This window comes from Melanerpes formicivorus, unplaced genomic scaffold (assembly GCF_026170545.1).
Source record: "Melanerpes formicivorus ecotype bairdi unplaced genomic scaffold, bMelFor1.0.p_v2 SCAF_3, whole genome shotgun sequence".
NCBI lineage: Eukaryota > Metazoa > Chordata > Aves > Piciformes > Picidae > Melanerpes > Melanerpes formicivorus.
In genome coordinates, this window is record NW_027142355.1 from 11,526,276 (window position 1) to 11,541,805 (window position 15,530).

Consider the following 15,530-nt stretch of genomic DNA (forward strand, 5'->3'; position numbering starts at 1 on the left):
ATACCAGCAAAGAAGCAATTTTTTCATTTAATTCTCTATTTAACAAGAACATCAGCCATTTACAGCAGTATCTTTAAGACAAAAACAATTAACTCATATAGTCATACCTGGAAAAAATTACTACTTCATGAAAAATCATTAAGTTTGACAAATCCTCTGTCCAACACTTAATCTTTGAAGTAGCAGGGGTTATTACTTCTTGAGCATTTCCCCATAGCCAATCTTTGTTACTCCCTTTAAAACACCTCTTTTTAAGGCTTGTCAGCACGTAGCTGTCCAAATATCTGGCTGTAGAGAATGCTGGAGCCTGGCTCTTGAGAAGCAGGGTTGTGGGGGCAACTCTTGTATAAGGTGTGAGCAGGTTGACTATCTGCTTAATATGGTGGCCAGACTGAAGTATAAGGTTGCTAGCCTTAGAAATGTAAGGGAATGTAGGAAAGAGATGAACCAGAGGAGGAAGGAGATGGACCAAAGGAGGAAAGAGATGAACCACAGGAGGAAAGAGTTGAATCAGAGTAGGCAGGTTCTGCAGGCTCCCCCAGCAGAGGCTGGTTATTCAAAAAGCAGAGGGGAATGGACGCAGGTTCCTCTCAAAAGACATAAAGTTAAACCTCCTTGCCTCCCCTCACCTTCCCTGCTGCTCTTGGAAAACAGATATGGAGCACTGGAGATCGAGGGTGAGGTGGTCCTGATGCCGGAGGACACACCATCTGGGGTTTATTCTAAAGCCAAATGCAGCTCGAAAATACAGCAAATTGTTTACTACACTTCAAGTGAAAATACTGCAATATGATAGGTATATCATTGCACTGAAATACTTATTTAGGTAGGTTTAAGTGACACTCAGATGCTACTCTCAAAAAGGAAGAGCATTTTCTTACATGACCAGTCTGAATGACTGACATTTTCTCAAGTATACAGAAGTTCTTTCCTTCTATTAAAATGTCTGCAGAAATAATGGTAACATTAAAAAAAAATTTAAAAAAAAGAAAATACATGGGAGAGGAGGAAATGGAAGTTATTAAACTCTAATGTCTTAGTACAAATCCATTTTGTCTAATTTCTCTGTCCCTCTGATTACAGCATTTAATTTGGCTCAGAATAACAAAAGTCACAAACAGCTTTTAAAATAGGTTAAAGTATTTTTACTTGTAGACTTCTTTATAAAGAAAAAATAGCATCAGATAAGTGCATCAGACAGATTACGCTGAAGAACTGTTCTTGGACAAATATTTTGGTTTGTTTTAGGACCTTATGAAATTAGAATAAGCACAAAGTAATAAGGAAAACACTGTTCAGAGTAAAACCAAGGTAAACAAATACTTCTGTTATTTATCAACTAGAAGCTTCTGTGAAATATTTTAAACCATATTTTGATAATTTGCACACAAAACTATATTGAATATGTAACAGTTCAGAGCTGGAAAACTCAGTCAGCATTATGAGAAAATGGAATAATCAAAAACACCCTATGAATACTTGGACTTTAAATATTAATGTTATAAAGCAGTGCAACAATTCTACTAAGATTTAGTGAAGTCTACTTTACTCTTCGAAAACAGAAAGCAAACTGTTTCAAATTAGATATAAATAGTGACAGAACAGCTTTGTATATCTTGAGTAGAGGAGTACAACTGTGACAGCTGTTTTTTCTCTCATCATCCCAATTTGAATTTAGATTGGTAACTGGAGTGTGAAAGAATAAATGCAACAGAGAAGTTAATCTAACAATAAAATTGAAATTTTGTTTGTTTGTTTGTTTTTAAACAAGTCAATAATTTGTGTTTTTTTCCTTCCATATGTTTTATTATTTAAAACAGACTGGTTTAGTTTCATGAGCTGAATTCTGACACTGCTGATAATTTATATGGAATTTCGTACGTTAGTGGAGTTAAGTAATACATCAACATGACAAGAGACTCCGTATTAATGATTTCTTTGGTTTTGTTGTTGCAAAGACATTTATCATATATACTTTATGTACTGGGGTTTCTTCTATGCAGTATTCAATCAATGCTTACTTTGAAGAAAATTTAAAAGCTTTAAAATGTCTGAATGACTAACACACCTTACAAATTTAGGGTTTGAGTTTCTTGTGGATGTTTTAGTTACACATTGGGTTTTAAACAGAAACTTATAAAAGACTATGAGCACTTAATACTGTTAAAATACTAATTTTTTTCCAGAGAACTAAAAACAATAGACAAGTAGTTGGATATAATTACTAGGACATCTTCGTGTCTCTTTTTCACTTCTGATGACAACTGTTAACCACAGTTAGAAAATTCTAACTTTAATTAGTTGTTCCATTTCACATAGATGTTGTTTTAAAAAGCATCCATGAAAAAATTTTATCTAAAATACATTAATTTTTCCTGACAGATTGTGAAGCTCAATGTACATCTTTTACATCCTTGACACACCATTATGAGTTAAATCCACAGCACTATTACTACTATAGACCTGCAAGATATTTTATTACAGACCACATTTCATTCAAACTTGAAATATGTGACAGTTCACAAGAATTTTGATTTTGCAGTTTGTCAGGTCAATGGATTTTCATGAATGTGACAGGAGTAATTTTCTCCATCCCATCAGTATGACACAACTGCAAACAATTTGGTTATAAAGATCTATGAAACTTTTTTAAAGATAAATTACAGAAAATGTGACATAAGTAAAATTAAAAACAATTCTACATAGTATAAGCAAAGAAAGGAGCCTAAGCTTTGCTATCTTTCAGGGAACTTTACAGGGAGACTAAGAAATCATGTTTGTCGGGTTTTTGCTTTAGGTGGTTTTGTAATTTGCCTTGAAGTTGAAACTGGTAAAAATTACATTCACGGTGCTTGGCTATCACAATTATTGCTATAAACTTATTCAGCAGGTCTCAGACCTTTCTCCAAGAAGTCAGCTGGATGCAGCCATGCATCCAACATTCATATTAACTGTTATAATTACCTTGGAAATCTGACAGTATACTGAAGAGGGGGAAATGAAAACAGGAACAGTTAGAGAAGGACTGATTTTGTAAACCAGTATTGTCTATTATAATAAATTATGGCCATTCAAGACAGTAAAGTCTTGAAAAGTAAAAATACTAGAAAAGCAGGTTTGTATACCCTACACTGGTCTTTTGAGTTGATTTTAGGCATGTTCCTTAAGATGCTAAGCAAAAATAAGTGGAATGACCGTGTAGTTTAATAAAACAGCTAAACAGTCACCAGCATTGATGTTCATCTCATGAATGTGAGGAGATGGACATCATTTTGAGATGAGACTAGAAAGTTAAATTATTTCAGGGCTAGTTTCCTGACAGTTTAACAGAACTGATTCACTGTGCCAGAGAAAATGTAAGGCTAACCAAAGAAGGAAGATAGGGATGCATATTTGGAGTTGAAAAGAGGAAGTGCAGACACCCATTTTGACAGCAGCAAACCCTGATACAGCTATATGATCTAAGCATATCGGAAGTAAACCCTTTTCTGTCTACTGCAGTCAGATTCAGTGCTGCCACACAGCACAGAAGACAGGTACAGAAGTACCAAGTCCTCAGCACTGTGGATGGGCACAATACAGGTCTCTGCTTACTTGCAGACTTTCTTCACCTTTTACATGGAGCAAAGCAGGAATCAGTGTGTGGAATCAAACTCAAACACTCTTTATCCTACTCATCAGTCCTCCCTTTCTTCAGCTTCTCTGCATTACTTTCACTGGACAATAGACTGGATATCAATGGGGTGAGAGCGGGGGAACATAGTCCAAGCTGAAAAAATTAGCACCAGCTATCACAAAAAAGCTAAGATAATGCTGCATTGTATTACAGTTACATATAAGCGTGTGTGAACATAGTAAGTGTTTCCTAATACATGAAAGCAAAGAGAATTAACAGGCAAGTCAAAAGCTTCAGATCACTGAGCAGCTTGTGTATGTTGCAGACCTTTAACACAGGAATGCATACGATTTACTTAGATTAAATTGGATTTTCAACATCTTCAAGACTTCAATTGAATGAGTTTTGTAATAAGCTTTCTTCATTCCCTGCCCACCCAAATCACACATTCCATTCAATTTTAAAAAATACTAAATATTTCTCATATCTATGAGAATTTCAGTCAACTTCAATGATCTCATAAGTATTATTACAAAATATCATGGAAATTATTAAGAAGGAGTACTGAAATATAGCTTTGTATATGGAAACTACATTATTGGTGATTTGCATTAAGGAGAGAAAATTTCAAAAGACTAAATGGAACGTCTGACACTAAATTTTCATGACAGAAAATTAATTTAAATTTAAATTGGATTTAAATTATTAATAATAGTTGTTCATGCAAGCTTTACAATGCTTGTAAAAAATAGGAAATACTTTAATTCCTCTACAACTTGCATGAAAACGCCAAAATGTTGGTTACGCTTCGTGTCAGTTTTACACAAATTAGTATATGCATCATAATTTCAAACAAACATATAGAAAGCACTAATACAAAGTATTGTTCAAAAACATGTATATATTTAAACAAAGAAAGCCATTAAACCAGTAGAAGTTTCTAACAAAGCACAATGCCGAATTATCAAAAAACGTTCAAGAGCGTACAACAATTGCAAACAAAATCTTTTCATCTCTCAACTAAAGAAATCCACTACACTCCTGAGCACTCTTATGGATGGTGTTCCACTATTTCTTTCCTGATAAGCCAGAAATTGGCAAGGATGATTCCATCAGTTTCCAACCACTTCAAGGGCCTGGGAGAGGGAGAAGCAGCCAGTTAATACAATTATAGCTCCTTGTTCAATTCCCATTCTATCAAAACAAGTCATTCCTTCAGTTTTGCTCAGACTTTCCTAAGCAGAATAACTACAAATGTTACAAACATGTACATTCTAAACAGATTTACTTATTGCATACAAATTACAACTCTCCTGAAGAAAGGAAAAAAAGCACCAAACAAAAAAAACCACACACTAAAACCACTCTGCTAAACATTTGATAAACACAGAGGAATTACCTCAGACAAAACCATTATACAATGCCCTGAAACATTACTCCAATTATACTATGAAAATAACAATTTTCTATACAGCAAAACAAACTACAGGGAGGGGAAAAAAGTTTTTAATTTAATTATTCATAACAGAAATGAAGGAAGGAAAGAAGGCAAGCACCAGTATAAAATCCCATTTTAAGGGCATGAAAAGACATATATGTCCTTTGACATGTAAGCAAGTATGGAAATAAAGGTAAGCATGGGAGCTACAGATAATGGCTTTTCCAGGACCAAAGAATATTTGTTTTCATAGGAACACTGGTATGAGACTAAATCTCATCCAAGTCCCAGTAGAATTTGGGCCTGAAGTAATTTTTCTATAAAGTCATGACAATATCAATATAATAAAACACTAACAAAAGCTGTACTTAATGACTTCTGCAAAATAATTTAAGACCACAAGAAAAATACTTACAAGGCTAAGACCGCTGTTTAAAAAGTTCATGAGTTCTTGTAAGCATCTTCAAATGTTCTCAATTTCTTCTGTTGCACAAAGATTGCACACAAATTCTCAATCACCACTGCAGTCTTCAGTAACCTTTTTCTGAATGTTCTTTATCCACATACAATAGTGTTCGTTTTCTTCCCTTAACCTCCTTGTAACTTTTACATTTCTCTTCATTTAACACTGCTAGGAGTCTTAAAGTGATTTCACACAGCCATTCTGCTTAGCAATGGCCTGATACACATCCTTTTTACAAAGGCTTTTCTCTTGAGCTTTCATCTCTGGATGGTGAATAAATGCAGGTCCTCTCTGTGGTTCTACGTACAATGAATTACTGTATTACAGATTCAGTACTGAGGTGTCAGATGTAGTGAAGTGTAGCTGACTACAAGAAAAGAAACCACAAACAACTGTGCAGCACAATTTAATACACGTAAACGATGCAGATCAATGGAAACTCAGGAAGGTGTACAAAGAGAGGAAGGAACATGTTCAACCACCTGAAACAGGACTTGCAATCCAGTGTAAAATTTCCTTGTCAGTGAACAGTGAGCAGCCATATTGCATATCATACCTCATTCCTAAAAACACCTCTGGAATTACATCCACATGGAAACTGCTGATAGCAATCAGCATTTATTCTGACAACATAAATTGTTGTAATACAGCTATGTCATATTGGAGGTTATAAGAAAGCACAAAATAGTATTGGTGCACAACTAGTCTTTCAAATTCCACACTAGAGTAGAAAAAGCATCTTTCATGGAGAAAATCCAAATAACTGAGATTGACACACAATCAACTGGTATGAAAAACCTAACATTTAAATTCCTCATCTTCTTCCTAATATAGACTAGAAATCCTGATTTGAATATACTGTATTACAGCAGGGGCTAGTGTCTATCCTCTCTGAATTTTTCTTTAATTATAGTTGTGCTTCTCCTGGCTTGGTTTAACAACAAGGTTTTACCTTGCTGAAAATGTTCCAGCATTCTGCTTTTACTGCAGAGTGGGGAACTAATAAGATACCACCAAGTTACATTTTCATCATACTTAGCACTGCAAAAAAGGCTGAAAGAATGCTTTCAACATCTAACCTACAGAAAAAATCTAAGGTAAATACAGAGCATTACTAGACTAATATTAAATGCACGAATAACATAGTTAGGAAACTTCTGCAGTTTGGCATTTATTTATATCTGAACTATTTAAGCACAATTCATAGTCTGACTTTTGAATCCTTTGAGACATTTCACAATGTCCCCATTTCCAGTTTAAGTAAAATGCACTCTAATTAAATAAAATGCACTCTCTAATTTGAATACATCATTCAGCATAACTTGAATATATTAGAAAAAGTCTAATAAAAAAAGAAAACCAACATTTTAAGGGCAAATCTTGGAAAGTTTTTATATGTCACTGGGGAAATAACTGCTGTTAGCCAGGACCACTACTGTACTGAGAAAATATTTTAATATTTTTCTTATCATATAGATATTAGCTTTTAGATGACCCTTTGGAGAGCAGAGTTTCATACACTTTCAGTGGCAAAATGCCTTTTATTGTCGTTCAGATTTGAGTTTTGTTTTTCTTCAACAAATGCTTACTGGAACAGTTATGCTCTCTGATACAAAAATACTGACAAACTAGCAAATACATTAACAATCACCAGGGTCTCCAAATGTAAGTTGGTGGTAAAGACAAACTTATTTACCATATTAATTAAATGGTCTATTTAACATGGAATATCAATTCTCTAATCGCATTTCATTTGAACTTCTTATTTCAATTAACAACCCTAAAGTCTGCTAGAGACCCTACTGTTCTAGAATCATTAAGAACATTTTCATTATCTGTCAAATGAGGGAGTAAAAGGCAGAAACTGTAAGTACTCTCAGGAGTAGGCTTCTACCCTACTTAAGAGATGATTAGGGAGAAAGCAGCAGTAATTCTCATTAGTTGTTTATCAATGAAATGTGCCCCTATAAAACAAGAAATTAAGAAAGCAACAGAGGTGTTGCCATGTAAACGAGTAAATAAATAGTCTATCATCCATTCAAGGATAGTCTGCCCTTCATTAAATCTAATCAGTCTGGACCAGGACACCAATGAGTATCTTCCAAAGAGAAGACAAGAAGAATCCGCTATGTACAGCCTCACTGAAGTAGTCAGACAACATGCTGCTTGAATACACACAGGCACTATGTATTTTCATACAATAGAGTGATAGAATCAATAAGGTTGGAAAAGACTTCAAAGATCATCAAGTCCAACCTGTCACCCAAGACCTCATGACTACTAAACCATGGCACCTTTTCCTCATAAATGTGTACAAGAAATACAAATACAAGGAAAGCAGTTTTAGTTCAAGGCAGATTAACACATTTTTATTGCTTAATATTACCTTTTACATCCAAATTTATAATTATTAGCAATGATTTGTTAAAAATTTGAGTATCAATAATCTTGATGTTTATAAACACTTAAATACTAATCTGTAGGTCTCAGGAATGAATTATGTTCTAGTAAGTGGGCATTTACACAATATCAGTAAATAAGTTTTCAAAAAGTACAGTCATATATAAGGTCACAAACTCAACAAAAATATAGCTGTTTATGCTACTATTGTTACCAGTGTTGTAAGTTCCAGGGAGGCAAGACTCTTCACTAGAGAAACTTGGTTACTGCTGCTGTAATTTTCAGAACCTAACTCTAGGTTGGATATTCTCTCAGTCACACACCCAGTTTAACAGCTTCCTTCTAGTTTAAATTTCCTTGCTTATTTCATACGTACAATCTAAGTTCTGACAAAAAAAAACCATGAATTCCAAGAGAAAGAAAGGGAGAATACAACCACCTATGAAGAAAAAAGCATCAGAGTGGTTGACACTTCTGAACTAGAAGCCAAAATGAAAGAAAATCCTAGATTGTGCTTAAGGTCTGACAAACAAGAACAATGTCTGCAACTTTTTGGGTTGTTTGGCTGATTTTTGTTGAAAAGGGGATCTTTTGTAATAGAAACCTGAAAGATTCCTGAACTTCACTACTACACAAAATCTCTGTAAATATATACTGGGAAGCAGTCAGAACTATACAGATTTATAATGACAAATATTTATTAAAAGATCCATGTATCAAGTTATGCTTTCATTAGCTCATCCAAATCAATATTTAGATTAAAATAAGAACATGCTGTTCCAAAATGATTACTAATTCAGTATTAAGATAAATCTTACCTATATATTCACAAACGAAGACTACAAAAAAAGGAGTAACGAGGTCATTCATGCCCTGAACATATCCACTGGCTGGATGACGTATTGCCCAGATAAACAAAATTCTTTCAAAGATCTGAAAAACAGTTAAAGAAGCTACCAGGTAATTTATCAAGTGATAAGCACAGTTTAAACAAAATACTTTAAAATTATACAAAGATTTAGTATCATAGAATTACTAGTAAAACAATATGCATACAAAAGCATAAATGAATATTGATATTCATTAACTTCAAGTGCTAAGTAAGCTTCTCAGTTCTTCAAAAGGAAGCATTTTCAAGCTATTAGCACATGTTAAAACCAACCTATTATATAATTCAGTTACAACAGTCAGAACAAAGTAGCACTTATTCACTGGAGCTTTTCCAATCATGTAATTCCTCTTTCATTAAGACACAGCAACATTCAATCATCTTCCCATGATTTTTCACCTCTTAAGAAGAAATATTTTATCAATATGGTATTCTATATTTTAGAGCCTATGTTTTTTTAATAATGTGCCCATAAAAAGAGATTCTTATTAGTTAAGCTTGTCTAATACTGTAGTGTGGGGTTTCAGATTTCACAAGAAGTCAGGAAATTTAGAAAAGGCAACTGCCAGCCACCCCCTACAACTCTAAACTATACCTTGCTTAGGATCTGCAAAAGCTCCTAAGGATGCAACATATCTGATCATGGGAAGGAGAGCATGACAAGAGCATGGAGCAGGGAAATCACAGAATTTCTCTGAGACAATTTAGGTGTGCAAGAAGCTATATTTCCTCTCAATTATTTCATTCTGAATGTGCTATGACTTATAAATGCTGCAATAATCAGCAGAATAAAAGCTGCTACATGCTTTGCCCTATTATTCAGCTATAATCATCTGAAGCAAAATAATGTTTGCTCTTTAGAAGGTCTGCCCAAGAAGGCAGAATGCAGAGACAGGTAACCGGATGAGAGAAAGAGTTCAAACCAAAGGACAGTGTCACTTTAAGATCAGGCCTCAATACTAACAAAATAAGAAAGCCTTTGTAAGGACATCAAGGATGAAATATGCAGAGGAACTGTATAAAGCCTGTATTATTTCTATTCAATTTCTCTTCAAGTTTTATCTAGAATAAGAAGCTGACTATTTTAATTCTGTTTTAAATAAACTCTTTACTTTAAAAACTCACTTGCAATCATTTTCAGTTTTAGGGCAAAGATGAGGCAGAACGGGAGATCTTCATTTAGCAACTTCTCTATAAAAGCCTCATTATTTTATTAGCCAAGATGCTTATTCCTTTAGCCATGAATTCTTGATGCTAGTCCTGTCACCTCATGGTTTTTAATATGCACTGCATATTAAACTGAAAAAATACCTATCTCTTCCCATCAAGCAGTATCAGCAGGGTTTCTTCATCAATCAACAACTATATAAAGACCTTAAGTTTTGCAATTTGCTTTCACATTCTACATGATTATAACTTTATGAAGTTACAGGGGTTTATGCCATATTTTTACTATTATTGGAAAACTGTAATGTTCAGTCAGCTCACAGCCATCCTTCCTGCTTTTGTCAACTGTCATTCCAGTTTCAGTAATAGTAGCTTTTCAATATTATCAATGTTTCTTTTTTTCTGTTTCACTTCAAAGCAAGAATATACTTAACATACTACAAATAACTTTCCTGAAAACAAGTGTCAGATAGAAGTGACCAGAAAAACCTACTGAAATAGCAATTACTGAATGTAGGATAGCATCATTCACTAAAACTCCTGGTGTGATGAAGTTACAAAATACACAGTGAGAAACAAGCAAACAAACAACAACAACAAAAAATAAAAAATAATCAGTAAATCAGTAAGTAACAGCTATGGAAATAAAATTATGGAAAAGATTTTTCATGAAGATGAGCTGCAAGTCAAACAACCCCCAAATTTGCATGACCAATCTCTCCTTTCCTCAGAACCTGCTAATATACATGGTTTGCACTGCATTTTTAAAATCCAGGAATGAAAACTAAAGGCAAAGGCCAAGTGGTTGGGTATTTTCTTTAGGTTTGGGGATTCTTTTTTTTAATATTATTGAAGAGGATGGATCATTCAGTGATTGGCACATCACATTTAATAACCCCAAATGCATCTAAACAGACATTAAACAAATATTCAACAAACCTATGCCAAAATATTGTTTTCAATCTCCTACCCATTTTAATAAAATTCCATTTACTGTTTTGAATTTTTAAAAATGAGCACTAAAAACCTGATAGGCAGCCTGATTAGTTTCTATACAGCACTTATCACTGTGTTCACGTAGAACTCATTAAAAAGGTCACTTTACCAAAATGTTCCTTCTTGATTCCTAAACCAGCAGCAGAAACTGGAATTGCTTTTCTGCTATGAACTATTACATCTCATGAGATGTCATTAACAATCAGTTATTCTCTTTTAAATTTAACTCTCATTTATGGTAACAGTGAGAACCTTATTCATAGAATCATATTATGGACTGGTTTAGAAGAGACCTCTAGATGTCATCTAGTCCAACCCCCTTGCAATAAACAGGGACAACCCCAACTAGATCAGGTTGCTCAGGGCCCCATCAAGCCTGACCTTGAATATCTCCAGGGATGGGCCCTGTACCACCTTGCTGGGTAACCTGTTCCATTATTCTACCACCACTACTGTAAAGAACTTCATCCTAACGTCTCATTTAAAACTAACCTTCTGCAGTATAAAGCCACTGCTCCTTGCCCTATTGATACAGGCCTTTGTAAACAGTCACTCCCCTGAACACTTGTAGACCCCCTTCAGGTATTAGAAGGCCTCTATAAGGTCTCCCTGGAGTGTTCTCTTTTCCTGGCTGAACAACCTCAAGTCTCCCAGCCTGTCTTCATAGGAGAAGTGCTCCAGCCCTCTAATTGTTTTTGTGGCCCTCCTCTGGACCCTTTCCATCAGATCCATGTCCTTCTTGTGCTGAGGGCTCCAGAGCTGGACAGCAACTTAGGTGATGAAGTCTTACCAGAGCAGAGTGACAGAATCACCTCTCGGTCTGCTGACAACGCTTCTCTTGATGCAGCTCAGGATACAATTGGCCTTCTGGGCTGCAAGTGCGCATTGTTGGCAAATATCCAGCTTCTCACCCACCAGTACCCCAAGTCTCTTCTGCAGGGCTGCTATCACATCCTCTCCCAGACTGTATTGATAATGGGGATTGTCCCAACCCAGGTACAGGACCCTGCATTGGCCTTGTTGAACCTCCTAAGGTTCATCTGGGTCCTCTTATCCAGCATGTCCAAGTCATTCTGGATGACCTCCTGTCCCTCTGTCATATTGACCACACTAATCAGCTTAGTGTCACCTGCAACTTTGCTGAGGGGGCACTTAATCCCACTGTCTATATCATTGACAAAGACAGCACTGATTCCAGTATGGACCACTTGTTGCGCATCTCCAGCCAGACATCAAGCTGTTGATCACTACCTTCTGGTTGCAGCCATCCACCCAACTCCTCATCCACTGTCACAGTCATTTGAGAGACAGTTGATCTTCACTGAAACTAGGAATAGTGCATGCAATGCAAGGAAGTAAAAAACCTACCACAGAAAGTCACTACTCAATATTGAATGCAAATGTATCTTTAGAATCATTTAAAAGACTATTGCTGCTACTACAAGTATTTCCTGACCCTTTGAAGTATTTGAGTATTCTTCCTGTAACCATTTTTAATGAAATACTATTCACCTCCAACCTCATTTATTGGCTTGTTCCTACAACACTGCCACTGATCTTATGTCTTGAGCAGCTTATTTCTTGCTGGCATTGTTTCTTTTTACATTCATTTATTTTTTTGTACTTCACTCTGATTTGTCCCTACAAAGGCCCAGGTAATGCACCAGTGTGTAGAAAACAGACAGAAAGAAGTGGTATTATACCACTGTCTTTAAAAAAAAAAAAAAACCAACACTGTACACACATGGAGGAGCACTTCCACTAGACTAATAATTGACAGTTCCTCATTTGACTTCTCTATCATCCAAGGAAATCTCAATCCATTAGAAAAATAAACTGAAGGAGTAAAATTACTAACTGAAAGAGGATGATTCACAACTATACTATTTATCACCTATATTTTACAAATTCCCTGTGGAATTCAATTACACAACAATACAGACAAATTTAACTAACATTAAAATATAAATCATTAATTGATATATATTTACTACACTAGTAAAAGAAATTTAGATATTGTACTTGATATATAAAACTTACAAAGAAGCAAAATCAAACCAAGAACACAAACCAGTCATGCTACTAATTTACAGGAAGGTAATTTTCCTAGTGGAAGATCCCATGATAAGAGCTTCCAGACTTTGAATAATTTTGACAAATACATAGAAGACACAAGACCCATGCTCTGGATTACTTCAAAACCACATTATTAAAAAACAAAACAAAACAATGAACAACCCACAACAACAAAAACTCAAAGTCACAAGATCAAAGTAAAAACTGGCAGATACAATGCAAGATATTTTCAGATGCCTTAGCTTTTAAGATAGCTCTTAAGAACAGCAACGTAAATATGAGTAATGGTGTATACTTAAATACCTTTCTTTTTTTTTTTGCTAGTTCTGACATGAAGACACCAAGTGTTGCCAAATTAATTATTAAGGAATGCTGTGACAGCCATTAATAAAATTATTTCTTTTTTAAAAAAGTAGTAATTCTTCAGATATTATTCTTACCTCTGTTACTTTGGGCTGAAGTCTTAAAACTTCAGGACTCATGCGTGGGATATCTATATGGATCTAATTGGACAGAAGAATACTGTAACAGGAACAAACTGCACACTTTTTAAACAGTACAACAATTTAAACAATCCTATGTGTTTACAGTTATAATCTCATTGTAACACTATATTTGGAGTAATGTGTTTACTGTGTTTCACAACATACAGTAAAATCTTTAAACCATTGTAAATCTATCAATGAGACAGAATTTTAAAAAAACCCACATACTTGATTTTCACATTTTGGGATCCTTTTATCACATTTTGACTCTTTGCAAATTAGTCATATTGACAATACTCATTACCTCATGGTAATTATGAGTAAATACATACTACTACTCCTGTAAAGTCATGTTCAACTGACACCATCATACGTACTTCTTGCTACTGAAGATCAGGCTTATAGATGAAAGATCTCAGCTGCTTCTGTCCTAAGTCAGGCTAAAGTAGTATTACTCAGTCTGTACTTGGTGACACAAACTATTCCTTTTAACACAAAACTTGAAGAAAAGCAATCTGCTTATCTAAGTGGGTAAGCAAGCTTAACACATCTTTATTTACTCTGTATCATACACAGTTTCAACTTCCTAAACAGAAGTACAGAACAAGTAAGAAACAGTCACTGTTATATTTTTCCTGTCCATTTTCACTCATTTGAAGGAGACTGAGTAGGAATGAAAGATCTGAAGACTCTACTACTCTCAAACAGATAAACACGACTACACCAAATCGCAGTGCTATACTGGCATGACAAAAACCAGCATTAAAGAAATCAATTGTTTTGAATTTCAGATCAAAATATTTCTTTTTTTTCTTCAAAAAACAGGATCTTTGACGTTTTTAAGAGATGCCCTTTAAGTAAAAGTCAACTTCAGTAGGTGTTTTACCTGTCTATAGGTATCTTGGTGATTTTCATCATTTCTGGAATCATAGTATTGTTCAACAAATGCAAAATACTCTTTGCGTTTTCTTTGTAAAGTGCTTTCTCTTCGGTCCACATTTGCAGGAAGATAGCCCTGAAAAACAAACAAAACCAAACCAAGTGTGACATGAAATGGATATTATTTTTTGCCTTATCACATATGACAAGAAAGCTAATAAACTGATGTAGTGCCATGCTGTCCTACACAGACCCTCAATAATCCTTTGGTAAATCAGTTTTCTAAGCATTCCAACTGATGCAACGTTTCAGATACAAACACCTCTGCCAGCTTTAAAACACAAGTTTTCATGAAGAATTCTAAGATGATGCTTACCTTATGTAGGAAATGATCACATAAGTAAGTGCAGATAAACACGCTGCTAAATGAGTTCACTATTTCCTGCATTCCTGTATGGCCATTATTCAAGCAGCACCCAACTTGGTGCCTGCAAACTTACTGAGGATGCACTTGATCCCCTCATCCCCATCATTGATAAAGATGTTAAACAGAACTCGCCCTAGTACTGAGCCCAGTAACTGACCACCAACTGGATTTAAAACCATTCACTAAAATTCTCTGTTCCTGGCCAATTCAGCCAGTTCTTAACCCAACATAGCATGTGCCTGTCCAAGCCATTACAATCATTTAAAATGGTATTCCCATATCTTAAAATAAGAAATTAAAATGTAACAGAATAAGTTCAAACATATCACATTCCACATACCTTAAGAGACATTTCTGCCAAAGTATATCTTTTAAGACATACTGACTTATATCTAGTTCCAGGTACTTTAAGTTGACCATCTTAACTTTTACCTCAAGATTCAGTCTGACATTTAGTGTCCTGTTCCAGTGTTTTGCACTAAATTAAATGTTGAATTGTGTCTCACATTTATTCTTTTTCTTTTTTCCCCTGTAGGACATGTTAGTTTTATTAGAAAATAATTCATTTGTGAGATCAAATGTGATTGTTCAAAGGATACCAGTATTTTCTCAGTAAGTCCTTTTGCCATTATTTAGTTCCACAGACTAAATTCATCTCTCAACTCGACACGTCTTGTTTCCCATGCACTCTACA

At 34.9% G+C, this 15,530-nt stretch overlaps 1 protein-coding gene across 2 annotated transcripts in view; it reads right to left on the reverse strand.

Annotated features, from left to right (window-relative positions):
* The window catches only part of TBC1D22A (TBC1 domain family member 22A), a 175,601-nt gene that overhangs the window by 138,428 nt on the left and 21,643 nt on the right, over positions 1 to 15,530 (reverse strand). Inside the window, exons 6-8 of one of the 2 annotated variants that reach the window (XM_068166361.1) lie at positions 14,417 to 14,545; positions 13,486 to 13,548; positions 8,736 to 8,850 (exon numbers count right to left, since the gene is read on the reverse strand). In XM_068166361.1, the coding sequence (XP_068022462.1) occupies positions 8,736 to 8,850; positions 13,486 to 13,548; positions 14,417 to 14,545 (307 nt within the window). The remainder of the gene's footprint in view (positions 1 to 8,735; positions 8,851 to 13,485; positions 13,549 to 14,416; positions 14,546 to 15,530) is intronic. The other variant, XM_068166371.1, reaches the window with a different exon arrangement.